Below are 16,166 nucleotides of genomic sequence, written 5' to 3'. Positions count from 1 at the left end.
AAGCGAAGCCTTCATTGCGGCCCATCTCGGAGCTTCCTGACCATAGCTGCTGGGTGCTGCTGTTGCCTTGTCGAATACCGCATACTTCAAAACAAAAAAAAAGAAAGTTAACTACATGCGCGATGGTAGAATAGAACCTTGGTCCACCTTGAACACAGCACCCTTGAACATAACATTCGATGCTCTAACCTTTAGGCCAGAATCGCTTTTTCTGTTGTTTCTTTGTCGTGTGAACGCCAAGTAGATCGTGTGAACGCCAAGATAATCGCCAAGTGTGTCACATTGCGTAGCAAAGATTAGAGCTCCGCACGGGGCCGGGCCGTCCGAAGCGTCTTTTTTGAAGTAGTAAAGGCAAGGCGCAGAAGACCAGGGCTCGAGAAGAAGAACACAAACGGCAGGGCAAGTCCTGTCCTTTGTGTTCTTCTTCTCGAGTCCTGGTCTTCTGCGCCTTGCCTTTACTACTTCAAGCATGAACCAACTAGCCCAAGCAAGAGTTTTACTGAAGCATCTTTTGCCGGGCGGGGGACGGACTCGGGCACCCTAAATTAAAGGGCCTAAGTTGCGCCTTCGAGCACACGCGATCACTGCGTGGTCCAAGGCATTCTGTCCCAAGCTGAACTGACACGCGCAAAGAGCTGGCTCTGTATACCCTAACAAAGAAAATAGAAAAGCAGATGAAGTCCGAATCTTTTGTTTCCTTTTCGACAAAAACGAACATTGTTTTCTGCCTATGGAGAAATAAATTATCCGAAACCCGCTCTTTAAAACCATTTCCCTGTAGCCACTTTTTCAATTGCCGATACTATTATATTAGCGCTAACACAAGGGGCGTATGTTTCTACTTGTGCGTCCATTTGAAGCTGTATGCTCGGGAATTCGCCTGTTCTATATATATATATATATATATATATATATATATATATATATATGATGCTACGGAACAGCCGCTACAGTGTGGCTACACTGAGGTGGAAGAAGACGACGTGTGTGCCGGTTTGATATCGCGTCGCCATTTTGGCCTCCGTGAGCTTACCTGTAAATAAATTGTAAATAGTATTCGGCTTCAGCTTCACGTAACATTATTTTGGTGGAGGTGCGGGGTATCGATCCCAGTACCTCTCGCAGTCATATCGTAAGAAGCCAACAAACACTGACACCAAGGACAACATAGGGGAAATTGCTTGTGCTTAATAAATGAAATGAAGAAACGATAAATTCATGAAAATTAAAGTGGATGAAAAAACAACTTACCGCAGGTGGGAACCGAACCCACAACCTTCGCATATCGCGTGCGATGCTCTACCAATTGAAAAACCGCGGCGCCGTTTTCCCATCCACTTTCTTGGGTATTTATGTGTCCTAGTAGAACCCTGGGAGTGTTAGCCAGTGCCACCACTCCACCACCACAATGCGAAGATTGTGGGTTCGGTTCCCACCTGCGGTAAGTTGTTTTTTCATCCACTTTAACTTTCAATAATTTATCGTTTCTTCATTTCATTTATTAAGCACAAGTAATTTCCCCTATGTTGTCCTTGGTGTCAGTGTTTGTTGGCAACAATAATATATATATATATATATATACATATTATATATATATATATATATATATATATATATATATATATATATATATATATATATATATATATATATATATATATAATGCTCATAAGATGGGCCTGTTCATGTACAGTGCTCACGGAATGAAACGCGTCAATTTAGGGCTAACTAATACCCATACTTTCGTTTCCACCGGCCGCAGTTCGGGTCACATCGACGTAATTTCGGTGAGTACACTTAGAGCGGAATCCGAGTCACCTTTGGTGACCAGATTCCTAGCGACATGACATGGTACTCTCGAGTTCTCTGCACATATGCAGGGTTCTACCAAATACTCGCTGTCGCGTTTCATTCCGTGAGCACTGTACAAGTAGGCTCTGGCTAAGCGTAGTAATAAAGGCCGCCCTGGCCCTGTCCGGGCTCGCTCACGAACGACCGGGCTTGGTATCACGGGCCGGTCTGGGCTCGGGCTGCATAAAGAGGGCCCGGACGGGCCTGCGCCGTGCGTTAGCCCAGGTTCGCGAGAACACCATGAATCTAAAATTGACGCAAGGTAAATTGTGCAAGTCGCATAAGTACCTGGGCATGGTGTCCTGTGTCCCGGTGTTCCAACGTTGCCTCATACACGGCGACGATGTGGCGCCAGTTGAAATGCATATCTTCCTCCAGGCTACCGCTCGAAGAATCTCGCATGAGCGCCTCGCAGTCTTTTTTCAATAGCATGTCCAGCAACCCTGTCATAGGCTGTAAAATGTGCAGATGTACGCCAAACTTTGGTGAGACAACAGTCGTCGCTAAAGAAAAGATATGGTAGGTTAGAAACCCGTGTACTTAGAATTAGGTGCACGTTGAACTCCAGGTGGTCCTAATTTCCGGAGTCCCCCACTACGGCGTGCCTCATAATCAGATCAGGGTTCTGGCACGTAAAACTCCATAATTTTTTTTAGAAACCCGACATGGGTTAAATACCGAAAAAGAAAACGACAAGTGCGTGAGATCGCCTTCAGTCATGCTCGCTGACACCGCAGTTACACACACGCACGTGATGCGCGCATGCGCAGAAGGTATTAACGAAAATATGGGGAGCAAAAGTGTGTCGGTACGTAAACTCGGACGAGCTGCGGATTTGATTTCCCCGCTGTATCACGTAGTAGCAATATATCGTTATGTTAACCTAAATGTGTGGTTTGATTTGGCAATAAACTATTCGGTAGATCGGGCTTCTTCGTCTCGGTTTGAGACGTATGCCGCTTCAGGCGGCCCATCCAACCATAAAACTTTTGCTGCTGGTGGCTCGCGCCTTTTTACGACGCACAAATACTGCCTGACAAGCTAACTGCCGCTTTATTCTCCTTGCGAATATATATATATATATAATATCTTTGTGACCACTTTCACTGTTTCTGCAGCGCTCACCAGCCTAAGCTCCAGCGGTCACCTTTAGTTTGGCTAAGAAACAACCCTATATGCGTACAGTACATGCGTGGGTGAGTACGTGCGCTGGCGCGTGACGAAAAACGTCGGACATACGATACGCGCCACGATCACACGAGCTTCGGGTGATCGACGCCGAGTTATGGTGCGGCTGGCCTACGCTCACCCGTTCGTTTCCCACGCACAGTTATATCTCTAAAGCGCAGCTTATTTTTTCTTCTTTTGGACAACACTTAGGAACAGCAGAGCTCTGTCTGTCCTTGCTGATGATGAGAAAATAACCGCAACAAGAAAAAAGAAAAGAAAATGCGCATGGGAGGGAAAGACAAAGACAAGCGCGACTCATAATTGCGTAATAGTGGGAAGGGTTTCACGTGTGTATATATATATATATATATATATATATATGACCTTGTCACGCATGCGCACAATAAAAACGCAGACACACATTGCCTGAACACGTCATAGTCAAAGATGCCTGCGCAAGAATTCGAATTCTAAGATAAGTAGCACGTGCAACTGACAACTCACTTAGACAACCATATGTGTTCTTTCTTGATTAAAAAGGGAGGCTTCAGTTGCAAGTTTAAAAGAAGCGTCGCCGATCCTGCCGTGACAAATGGCGTAACGCCCGCGTGGGGCATACAAGCCCGCAAGGCTTGCAAAGTGCTTGAGTTATCTCCATCTCTCATCGGTCTTGGTGCAGAGCGACAGATCTGAAATGGATACGCTGTTACGCCGATGCTCGAAGTCCGCGCACGATTGTATTCCATATCTGAAACAAGCGCTTGCGATGATTTTTGACGACTCAAAGAATCGTTTCCATCTTTGAGATTGTAGGGCGTCGACTCGGCGAAGGATCTTCTTTTGCGTCCATCTTGCCTTTCTGAGATCGCGGATGAATTTGGTGCGCCCGTGTATTTTTTTTCCGTCCGCCACCGAATCGCAAGTAGTTGTTGCAGTTCAGCTTCAAGTTCTTCGTATTTGTGGAAAGGCTGAAAGCGTACGTAATCTCTTGAATACCAGCACTTACGCGTCCGATTCTCATATATTCTGCAACGAAGACGTTTCGAGACGAAATAAGGCCGTACCGCGTGCCTGAAGTGGCCTACATTTACAAAGTGAAAGGCAGCCAATAGGCACAAACATTTCAAAGGGAGCTTTAGAATTTATTCGCTATGCTAAGTTTCAAGCTACAGGCAACAGCACTCAGTTATTTCTCGTTGGGTTGCTTAGTGTTAATTCTTTTCTATCGTCCCTTTCTTTTTTTTTCTTTTCTGTATATATTTATTCCATATTAATACTTTTTTTTTCATGAGCACCATTTTCTGTCGCTTCTTTTATTCTCTCTTTCAGAGAGACGGTAGCTCATTGACCTTCAGCAGAGCAAGTAACCCCCCCCCCTCTCCCCGTCGCCGTCGTCCAGGCCTCTTCTACGAAACAACACATGGCCGGCTGACACTCCCCCCCCCCCCCCCCCCCCCCAAGGCGCTACCTAACATTCCTCTACCGACGTTAAATAGCACACCTTTCTTTTCAATTCTACACCCTCACTGCTACCCTCGGTCGTTGCCTCGCCCAGCCGCCTTACCCCCTCTTCCTTTTAGAAGAACCCTACCTATGTATACCAAGCCGAGGAAAGCATGTGTCGCCTTGAAAAAGACAAGTCCACTTGTCGAAACGTTGGCTCCCGCTTTTACGTTGTTCTCGTTTTGCTCATGGTCTTGAACTTCCATCTCCCGCATTTCCCGTGTTTTCCCTACGTTTACGTGCAATAATAAGCAGTCACGTTTGAAGACGAGCCTTGCACAACAAAATTTGCCAAGACCCCAAACTTTCAGTGTGGCAACACAGTCTATCGCTGACTTGATTAAAATTGGTAGCCCTTTGTCACTTATCGATGTGTCACTGTCGTAAGCAAGATAAGCGCTGGTTTCATTGTCCTGTGGAATACAATGGCGGAGACTAATGCCGCCCACCATTTTTATCATCGTCAAAGCATCGAGTGCGCTTCGGTTGTGGACACCGATGGCCGGAACATTCTTTTGATCATTAATTCTCATATCTTTACCATCGCCTACAACATGCGCCTCCAGAAAAACGGGAATGTCTTGTCCATTAAGGTGATCGAGATTGTCCGCAGATGTTTCAGAAACGAAGAGAATTGTGGGCGCCGATGGCCTTCGCTGTGGGATGATCTTTGACTTACTTGACGTATGACATCTGCAGATTTTTTTTTTTTTTCTTCGCTCTCCGACAAACAATTTTCTCAAAACTTTCTTGACCCCAGGCGTAATTGCTTGAGTGGAAATAAAACACAGTGAACTCGCTGTGGACTTTGAGGGCAGTTTCTCTTCCTCGGGCCGGTTTCTGCCGAAGCAATCGGCCGACTCGGCGTTTGGCCGACTCCACTTCCGCTGCCGCAGCAATGGAAGCCTATAATATTAACAAACTGGGCGAGTTGCTACAGGTTCATTTTTAAAGAAGCGCTTAAAATAGGGGACAATGCGAAAAGAGACGGGACGCAAGTGCGCTTTGTACCTCATTCTAAGCTCCTTTTTTAAATATGAAATTTGGAACGGCGACTCCCAATAAACCACAAAAAAATAAGAACTGCTTCGTTCTCAACGTCAACGAGATGGCGCACCCGCTTTGACAGCCTGCTGTTATTGCAGCATATACATGTAGTTTGGAGCCGAAGGAATTTCTGAAGTGTGCCACTCGTATTTAATGTACTTCCTCGTCTTATGATGATAGTTTCCCAAAGGCTGAACGCTGAGGCCCTAAGTAGAAACATCAACTGCAGTCACAGCCATTTAAGGTTTGTCCTTTTTTGTTCGGTGAACTTGGCTGACCATGCGAAAGTCCAACCAGGTGCACCAGATGTTTTAATGTCATGCTTAATGTCTCTCACTGAAGTGATTCACTATCAAACGTTTTCGGACGTGGACAGACACTTCTACATTTAGACATCATTTATCTAGCAAAAGTCAGCGAACGTCCTACGATCGAGGTCTGAGAGAAAGACAGCTGAACCACATTAGGGCCACCATCAGCAAATGAAATAGCAAAAACAATTTCTAAATGGTGAGTCTTGAATTTGCATAAGTCTGTTCAATATACCACTCGCAGCTGCACGGCTTTAAGAAGCACTATAAATAAAAGCGACGTGCATGGCTTTTCGCACATGAGCAGACATCTCTAGAGTACTGTTCATTCGAAAGGTGCTCGGTGAACCGCTAAAATTGTGCTTTCATAAAAACGTAAGTATTTCACTTTCTCAATGTGATCACAATTATGTTATTTTGACATGGTGCTATCTTCTCGCGCATAATTCGCGCTAGTTATCCTGCAAAAACAAAAAGGTGATTCATTTTCTCATTGCGTTGAAGGGCAGTAGGTTCGGCAATATGCATATAAATGCAGAATATTTTTGTCACCATAATGCGCAAGTACAATAGCAGACGTGTGCTTTTCCAAAAGTAATTGCAAAAAAGTTATTCCAAAAGTTTAATTTCCAAAAGCTTTTCCAAAAGGTTGTATGCAGGCTGTCAAGTTCGACCATACTTCCAGACAATTTAAAATTTACCTGACTATGAGCAATCGCTCGTCAAGCTTTCGTAATTCTATCGTACGCTCCCTCCCCTCTCCTTACCTATTTTTGCAAAAGAACTCTGAACCATCATTTAACGATATTATTCTAATAACCTCGCAGCATGATCCCGTTTTTTAATTTCTGTTTTCTCTCAATTCTTTCTTCCGTGCTGCAGGGAAGTCACCTACGCCACTGTGCCCACGATGAAGCCAACATATATCGGCTTTTTATTCCTCACTTGTGTGTGTAAGTTACTAATTTTCTTTTCTTTTTACCTTGACCTCTTCGGACCCGAAAAAAGCTCAGATACATAATTCTTTTTCACGTTGGTTCTTATTCCCGATTGGTATGTTGCGAATGTGAAAAACCAATTTCTTTTATAGAAATATGCCCTTTAGGTGCAGAGTGTGGCTTATCCGTGCAAGTGGAGAAATTAAGAATCTCCTCGTGTTCTTTGTCGCAAAAAGCGTTTCCGTTTGACTGAGAAGAGATATGAAAGTCTAAGATCACGTGGTAGGTTGGCACGTTGATGCTGCATCCTGGATTATTCAAGCCAACTGGCTGTTTCTGAAACATACTTCATGGACGTTTTCTTTCTCATCTGCGATGACGCAATGACCTAGTTCAAGTTGATACCGATTCCCACAAAATCTGACCGCGATAATGCGCCTGAATCACTTTCGTACCGTTTTACATGTTCCGACTTAGATTCCACACCCGATTGGGTGCTAAGAGACCGAGGAGGTCAAGTCGAGACATTACAAAGACCTCTGGCATATGCAGCAATGAATTAGACCACACAAGCGTCAAGATGTTCCAACGACTACTCGAACCCAGATGTTCCCAGAGCGTCGGTACGCGCTCTATGTAGTGCCATTTCTTAACCACTTGCGTGACGACGCAGCGCAATGCAAGCGTCTTGCCCTGTTTGTGATCGTGCGTGCTTGTATTGGCATGGATCCAATTTCGCTTTCAACAGTACCTTTTTTTTTTACATTTGTAATTTAACTGTGCAGTACTCGAGTGTGTCAAACTTGTTAGTCAATCGCTCGCCAACGCTACAGTTTGTATAATCGAAGGCGGTCACAGCTTCAACGGACGACTTACAGTAACTCAAAGCTTAATCCGGACTTAAATCGCAGAATCTACGGTTTAAATCGCACAGGCAGCGCCTCAGTCGCTGCCCTGTCGCTTTTTCAGCAGCAGCGCACCAAGCTAGATACGCTGTTCGTTCGCACGAGGCACGTTTGAGGCCACTGCAATCGCAATGGGGCAGGTCACGCGCTTTTTTTTTTTCTTTTCACATTTCACAGGCATTTTTTTAGGACGTAAAAAAAGTTGAGTACTTAACACGTAGGAGTTTCGACGATGCTGAATCAGATGCTCGATAGAACGCCCTACAACGTTCTTGGAATTCATAGCCTCGAGTTTATATTTGCGAGGTTGGTCAATTAGTTATCTTGACTAAATATGCAATTAAGCGGAACACAAAAGAAAATTGCTTAACTCGTTTCACTCAATAGCCAAAAACATGCGCTTGGTCGTGTCTTCGCAGCGTGTTTCGGCATAAATTAAAACCTTGGCTTAAGTTAGCTGAGACGCCCTGTATACATGACGCTGATGTGATTCACTCATAGATGCTTGGTTTCGGGGTAGGGCACTTTTCTGTTGTTACTGTTACTCTTGTCTTGTTTAAGACACTGCCACAGATCACATTTTTAAGCAATTAGCGATAAGGGTTGTCCTAATTTGTTTCTTCGCATTCATATTTTTATTCCACTGTATGCACCGAGTGGCTTTTATCCGAACATTACCGTCTCTTACGTTGGTGAGCTCATATATACTGCATTTCCTAAAACTGTGTAACAAATTAAATATTTTGCTTCATTTCTAGATGCTACTCCCAGAAATTGGTGGGAACCCCCGGAGCACGAAGGTAAGTTTATACTTAAAGCTAATCTTCCATCACACCAAGAGCTACTTTCGCAAACAAACAAGATGAAAAACGCAACAGTCAGTTACTTGTGTTTGCCTACGAAAATTCAATAAAAACCGTTTGGCACTTTTTCACAGACACGCTGGGAATAAGCATGAGTGTTTTAGAGCAAAATCTCGTGGCAGGTAAATTGATATTCTGTACCAGATACTTTTTGTAGTAGGTGGACCAATAAAGGAAAAATAGTGACGTTAACCATAAATGCTGGCTTAATAGAAAAATACACATCTTTCCAAGTTACACTGAAATGGCAATCATAAACAGCGTTAGAAAAAAAAATGACAGCATAGATGTGCGACCTCCCAGAATCACAACCAAATTGCAAGCATATAGATTTCGCGAAGTTGCACCAAAAAGTTTTGTTACCTAGAAGTACACCGCATACTTTAAAGCATTAACCGCTTGTGACTTGCCCGTTGAAAACCTTACCTGCGTAAACGCTTTTGATCCCTTATACATAAATCTTTACAAAAGCCGTAATTCAACCAAACACATTTTACTACGAGATAACGATGGCTATATCATTGAACTATTTTTGCTAAATTTGACCTTGGGTAACTTTGCCCCCATGGCAGACGGGTTAAAGTCTGTGCTGTTTCGTAAAACGCAGTTATAACGCTCCGAAATGCTTCCATACGTAGTTTATTGGAAAGGCTTAAACTAATCCACACACGTTGAATTTTGCTTACGCATTACCCATAACGTGTCCCTTATTTTCGCCAAATATAAAAAGATGTCATTTATTTCACTGATGACGCTGGGTAAACGAACTACAAACCTCGTATGACGGAAGAAAATAGGAAATGGAAAAACGAACACGAAAGTTCCGCAGCCCATTACACTTACTATGCCCCCACTTACACCAAACTGGAACTGGAACATGAGAAACATTGCGCATAACGGTGGTACAAGATATTGGAGCGCTTGAATTAGTAATTTTCTACAAATTAACATCCACAGATTAAGCATTTGTCTCTCGTCACTCAGAACAAGCTTCTTCTTACTTGGACAAAAGATGAACAACGTGCTTAGCATAGTTCACTGACGAGCCGAAAAAACCAACTACACGCCTTGCATAACGCATGAAAATTCGCAAAAAAAAACGAGTACTGAGTAATAAGTTTCCGAAAAAATGAATAAACCGAACACGTCGCCCATAAAATGGGCTCCGTTTCCCTTAATGTAAATTCATTCCTTGTTTTGGTCCTCCCAAGGAAGCGTGCAAATTTTCATAGTGTTTCATAGTCATAGTGTTCATAGTAGTGTTTCATAAAATGCCTGTTAGGGCACTGGATTCTCGTTCCTCATATATAGCCGTCCGGCTTTATTAAATGGCAGTTGACCGGTGTAGACGGGCCATGAGCATTAGGAGACCAGGCGACCGAGCATAAACGAAGACGTGGATCTTCCAAAAGATCGTAACGATTTATTTACAACATGGTTGACTATTGAGGTGATATGAGAGAGAGTTGTGTACATGACGGGGCCGCTTTTTATGTCAAGAAATATTCGACCCTGCGCCTTCCAAAATGTGTTGAACTTAAGTGCAATACACTTGCGCAACTCAATGGGAAATATCTTATTTAAAAAATATTTTTCAAAAGATTGGCCAAGTTTCAACGACCTTCAATTAGTAACATCAAGAGGGTACTTCCTTCTCCTAACATACGCTTTTAAGGCACTTGCCTAACTTCTTTTGCTTTATAGAAGTTTTCGTCAGGACCAAAACACTGCTTTAACACCTTACGAAGCGCCAACTAAGTGTCGTAAATCCCTATGATATTAGAAAGAACGTGCCCTCTCGGCGTTGCTAACAAACACTCGTTGAAGCTAGACCAATATCTCGAAATATAACTTTTGAATGTGCTATTCACTGAATTACGCTGGTGTGTTGCAGCGAAGCTCGACAGACTGTCGAATGGGCAATGTCCTAAATGCATGGGTATGCAAGCACTATAGTCGCACTAACCACATCGCTGTAAAAATAAAGAAAACATAAAAGGGAAAAACATGTTTCATGTGCCTGGCGCCCACCACGACGCAGTAATCGAGAGGTCTTAATGTTCCCACAATGAGAAGCGCTGTGGCAGCAGAAATCAGAACAGCTCCCAACTTCACCGAAAGCTGAATCCGTCGCTTGGATGCGTTAGCAGCGTTGCCTCGGAGGTATCAATGGCACACCTTAGCACGCATTAAAGAATATTACAGTAGAAACCACCCACAAGATGCCAAGCATTTCTCTCCTGCACGTGGTACAAATCTCAAGCGAACTCGCGTCCTCGCGAGCCAGTGCTCGGCTACTGTCACGAACTCATTTACCATGATATTCACAAGCGCCTGTCGCGACACACTCGCGAAGTACGATCGGAACCAGAAGCCATCGCACACAATACACGCCACACCAAATTCCTCTTTAACAAAGTGCTTTTGAAAGTACGCGCCTGCGTCCCCTAACTGCCGGTCTGTCCAATCGGCGCCGCTTGGTCTCGGCGGCCTGTTTAGCGGCTTGTTCGCTTGGCATGCCGCTGTTCTTCGGCCGCAGGTCACTTCTTTTTAACGCGACAGCGTTAAGGAGCTCGTGTCGCAGAAAAGCCGGTGTCGTCGGCGTCGGCGGCGTTGGCCGTGAGCGATAAATCCCAGCAGGCACTTCATGAATAAAAAACAACTTGCAAGATGGGCTGGGTGGGAATCGAACCAGGGTCTCCGGAGTGTGAGACGGAGACGTTACCACTGAGCCACGAGTTCTTTCTTTTTCTTTATTTCCAGCTTGGCTACAAGCTTCAAAAGAGTTTGTGATCATAGATCACACTCGTTTTATATGTGTCAAAGTGTCAAGCATTGACACCACAGCTTCATCACAGTCCTTCGTCTTGTACACGTCACGTACCTTCACAACCATTTCCACAAGATATTCATACACAGTGCGGCCATTAACATCACAATGTCTATATGCCAACAGACTACGCCAGACTGCGTGCATTCCAAGTAAAAAGATGACATCCATCTGTTCAAAATCGTGTTCAGGTGGTAAAAAACGAATGCCGTGTGGATTGAGGGGTAGGTCTATCTTCTCTGTAATATATCCCAAAAGAATATGGCATTATTACAATCAATGAAAACATGTTCGATCGTTTCAGTTTTGTTGCACAGAAAGCATCTGCTTCCCCATGGCACATAAATTCCTCTTTCCTCCAACCACGTTTTAACAGGCAAGGTTCCCGTGTGAAGCTTGAAGAAGAATGTTTTAACGTTTGCCGGTATCCACATATTTTTAACCCTTTTACGTACGTCTTGCTCAGGCCCTTCTTGAAACATTAACCGATACAATGGAACAGGGAACACACTTTCAATGAGATCCTTCATAAGACGCTTTCTTTTTACATTGGAGAGGTACTCAAGAGAGAATCGCGCCCTAAGGAAACGATAGGACGTTACAACTTCACGCAAGAACCTTGAAATTGTGTAATGAGGGCCAATGGCTGAAGAAACAAAAAAATCAGGCATAGAAACTGCTAACATGGTTTGAAAAAAACTGCACAAAAGCGGGTCTCTTTCGTCCCTTATCAATATGAAACGTGATACAACTTGCTGAAGAAACAAGTGGCACACCGACAGACCACCTTTCTTTACTCGACGAAACAAATTTGTCCTCGATGTTCGCTCCCACGTAGAACACCAGATAAACGTGGCAAAGATTCGGTGAAACTTTTGAATGTGCTTACGTGTACAATACAGTGCCTGCAGAAGATACATAATTTTCGCAGCGAGAAAAACGTTGCTTCAAAGCGGTACAAAAGCGCCTCTAGCGAACGCGGTGTTTCCTTAGAAACGAGCTGTTTCTAAGGCTCAGGCGTGCGTCGCTTGCACAGGCGCACATTTCGTTGTCGCGCCGAACGCTGCGTTGCTCGACGCTCACCGCGTCCGATGCGGGGCGCGTAGTCGCTGCGCCGTAGCGCGTCTTACACCCCTTGGCGGGTCGACGGGAACGCTGTCGCGTTCCACTCTTGAAGGCGAAGCTTAAGCGTCCTCCAATTTTTTTACTCGCGCTCCGCGGCCATGCGTATCTCGTGGGCCTGTCGCTCCGCCACCTGCATCGCCACGTCAGTACGCATCGCATACTTATGAACGCTCTGCAGAGTCTCTCTTACAGCCGCTCTTACGCTCGCCTTCCGCTTTATGCTTTCGAGTGTCCATTGTCGCAAATGCAAGTACAGGCATATATATGCGCGATATAGCGCATCTAGCGCAACCGAGTGATGTCTATTTATGACGTCCGCACCCATTTACCGGTGAGTGACGCAAGAAGGCGCCAAGCCAATAGCAGCGTGCGAACGGGCACATGAGGATGCACGCGCATCGGCGACACACTATGTGTCCTTGGACGACCTCGCGTTCGACCTTGGCTCTGAGAAGGGCTCAAAGAAATGATTCGCATTTCAAGCTTTTCCTGAGGCTGAACCTTTAAAGAAGTACATGCTCACTTTTATTAAAGGTAATGTGACAGTCAACGCGCCGTTCCTAGATCACAGCGACGTTTCCAGCGACTTTGGTGCTACCAAGTCCGCCTGCTTCGGGAACTTGTCTGAACAAAATTCCTTGAAGCAGGTACCCTCTAGCTTCCGTTCCCTTTCAGTAGGTTTCCAACGATATAGGGCAACACCGTCTTATACGTGGTGCATATGGTCGGCAATCGACGAGGTAAACTCGATCGCAAACAGAATTTATTTATCGTAAAGCTTGACACAACATTTGTAAAGTCGTAAAGAGAGCCCAAATTAGTGATGTTTGTGAAAAATCGTGGGCCATTCCACTCTGGGAAGGTGTACGGCCAGCGAAGCTGCTTAGCACACGACACAGGTGACACAGACTTTTGAACAAATGTACGAACTCATTTACCGTGACCTTTATATACATTCGCGTGGATGAGGGGACCGCCACAACGGGAGAGCAGAAGGAAAGTAGATACCCAAGTGCTTGGAACGCCGACAAAGAGAGGGCGGTGCGAACGTAGACATGGTAAAGCTCCTTAAACTTCGCAAAGTAGCGACACTCTCCTCCTCCGCCTTCACTCGTCCTCGTTTCTCCTCTGTCTCATGCTCCCTCCTCGACCGTGGCGCCGCCTACACCGCTCCAGAGTAGCAACGGCGCCAACATGTGCTCCTCGCCACTCCGTAGACGCTACTCGAGCGAAAATTGCGCTGAATCGCGGCGCGAGGACCCACGTGATGCTATTAGGCCAATAGCGACGTGGCGTCGGCTTCGACCAGAGCACGCGAGGAGGAGGCGGCATTCTTTAAAGCGTGGCGCTACTTTACGAAGTTTAAGGGGCTTTAAGACATGGCCGACGCGGGTGAAAATGTAGTATCTGTTCTCATCAACTTAATATCTGATATGGGTTCTGTTTGGACTCAATATATTAAATTTATTTTTGCGAGTTGGCAGAGTGCTTGAAGCCTTGGTTCGTTGTCACCTCCGCTTCGGTTCGGCCGGGTATTGCACCGTCTCCGGGATCTCCGGTGTCGGATCTCCGGGATCGGCCCACGGCTTTTGCACACGTAGAAGAAAAATACGAGGAACCCTAGCCATAAATAGTTCTACTGTAAAATTTGGTAGAGTTGACAGTTATCTGCGTCGCCTACGAGCCCACTTAACCACAGCACTTGTCCTTGTCTTGTCTAAGTCCTCGTTTAACCTTCCTGCTGCGCTGCAAACACGATAATGGATCACCAACTTGCCCAATCAGCCACCCTTCTTAACATTCCTGACATATTAATTCCATTGCTCAGGCAGGTCATCAGAGCTCCCTTCAGCCCGACTTCCCCGCCCTTCCTGAGAAGAAGAAAAGATATTACGCCATTATTCTCGCCCCTCCCCCCCTTCCATCCTCATTTTTTCTATCGACACCCGCTTTCTGATACACGCTAGATGTCCACCTTTCACAACACATAAAATCTAGAGATGTATGAAAGCATAAATGTATGTTAAAGCGCTTGGCCAGAATTTTACCTACTTCAAAGCAATTGAACTTTTCGCTGTTTCAGAGGAAGTTATACAGTTAGGACTACACTTTGTTTATGACAACGCATTTTCGGATCGCGCCCTCTTCGAAGTGAACGGCAGCTTCGACGCCTACTTCACTGTACTCACAAGAGCGGTAAGCAACAGAAGTTTCTTCATTAAGCGACCCGCCATATTTTCGAATTGTTACGCGGGCCTAGTTTGTCTGCTGTTCGATAAATTAAATCTGCTCGAAATGTAGCCAATCAATTCGTTTAGGTCTAGTGTACAGGCTCCGAATTGTGCGAACGACTTTGACTATTGTTGCGCGTAACATCGCGTTACTGTGTGCATTTTTCTTTTTTTTTCTTCTCTCTTCCTTCTCCTTTTATTCCCTTTACCCCTTTCCCCAGCACAGGGTAGCCAGCCGGCATTTACACTGGCTAACCTCCCTGTCTTTCCTTCCTTTTGTCTCTCTCTCTCTCTCTCCGAGCGATAACTTAATGAAGGTGCTATAGTTTTGTGACTTTTCTACTTGCGGCCAAACAGCCTCACAGTGGAGGAAATTTCTAGCTTCTATGAAATGGTCCCGACTATAGTACTGCTTTTACTTAATATTGCCTTTATACGTATGCCAGCTCTCAATCCGCCTACAATATTTATGTGGCGGTCCGTATTAATTTCAGTGGCAGTCTTGGGACACGCCACGCATTTTCCCTCCGTCCGTCCGTCCGTCCGTCCGTCCGTCCGTCCGTCCGTCCGTCCGTCCGTCCGTCCGTCCGTCCGTCCGTCCGTCCGTCCGTCCGTTAGACGAAAGCTTGTCAAACCAAGCACCGAAAGTTTTTTTTTTTTGTCAAGCTCAAAGAGGGGGTCCGAATTAAAAAAAATAAGAAGCATGTTTGCACCGTGTACCGTAAACTGCATTTGATGTAAATAGCCGAGAGGTGCTCATTGAATTCTGGGCTCCTGTCTTACATTAAGACATCCTTCAAATAACGATAGAAAAGACGCAACAAGTAACAGCCCACGACATCAGGCGTTTGGCAGTCGAGAGACGTTCCTTGTAATTGGATAATGTTTCTGAGTCTCCGTGATTTCTTGAGGACCGGAATGTTCCGAAAATACGCCGACGTAAGCGTGCTGCGAGGAAAAACAATATGGAAAGTGGAAATGGCGCATAGAAGAGTCTTAGCAAGCCCTGCTAGAAGCAGCTGAACGCTTCGGCATTTCAAAATATTTGGTCAAGCTGTACAAGTTTTAACCAGCATTCAGGGCTCCTATAGCGTAAAACTATTCCAATATGCTTTCATTCCAATCTCCTGACGTCAAATTTACGTTACCACCGACGCAAGCGTCGAGTCGAGCGGTAACCCGCAGCGTTGTCTGAAAATCCCAGTCAAACGCGCTGCTCGTTTATAAGACGTCACTTTTTCTTTGCTTTCAAGCTAATAGCAATACCTACATTGAGCATCAAAGCAGAAAGCTGGGCTAGTTGGTGTGTCATGATTATTCAAAAGAATAGCGCAAAGTAGCAGTTTTTACATATCTCATTGGATGACAGGAGGTGAGGAGTACGCTCAAGTG

At 45.1% G+C, this 16,166-nt stretch overlaps 2 protein-coding genes and 1 non-coding gene across 6 annotated transcripts in view; 2 read left to right on the top strand and 1 right to left on the bottom strand.

Annotated features, from left to right (window-relative positions):
- Nucleotides 1-16,166, bottom strand: part of LOC129381407 (uncharacterized) — a 138,575-nt gene that overhangs the window by 90,535 nt on the left and 31,874 nt on the right. For all 3 annotated transcript variants that reach the window (XM_072285376.1, XM_072285377.1, XM_072285378.1), the window contains exon 3: nt 2,140-2,304. In XM_072285376.1, the coding sequence (XP_072141477.1) occupies nt 2,140-2,301 (162 nt within the window). In that variant the 5' untranslated portion in view covers nt 2,302-2,304. The remainder of the gene's footprint in view (nt 1-2,139; nt 2,305-16,166) is intronic.
- LOC140214087 (uncharacterized) overlaps nt 6,172-16,166 on the top strand; it is a 32,914-nt gene continuing 22,919 nt past the window's right edge. Inside the window, exons 1-4 of one of the 2 annotated variants that reach the window (XM_072285374.1) lie at nt 6,172-6,257; nt 6,765-6,835; nt 8,484-8,525; nt 14,627-14,739. In XM_072285374.1, coding sequence (XP_072141475.1) covers nt 6,793-6,835; nt 8,484-8,525; nt 14,627-14,739 — 198 coding nt within the window. In that variant the 5' untranslated portion in view covers nt 6,172-6,257; nt 6,765-6,792. Of the gene's footprint in view, nt 6,258-6,399; nt 7,444-8,483; nt 8,526-14,626; nt 14,740-16,166 lie in introns of those variants that run through there. The other variant, XM_072285373.1, reaches the window with a different exon arrangement.
- Nucleotides 13,923-14,107, top strand: LOC126518430 (U2 spliceosomal RNA). The gene has a single exon (XR_007596395.2). It is a non-coding gene; the product is annotated as a U2 spliceosomal RNA (small nuclear RNA).

Source organism: Dermacentor andersoni, chromosome 11, assembly GCF_023375885.2.
Source record: "Dermacentor andersoni chromosome 11, qqDerAnde1_hic_scaffold, whole genome shotgun sequence".
NCBI classification, from domain to species: domain Eukaryota; kingdom Metazoa; phylum Arthropoda; class Arachnida; order Ixodida; family Ixodidae; genus Dermacentor; species Dermacentor andersoni.
This window is presented reverse-complemented; position numbering and strand designations above follow the sequence as displayed.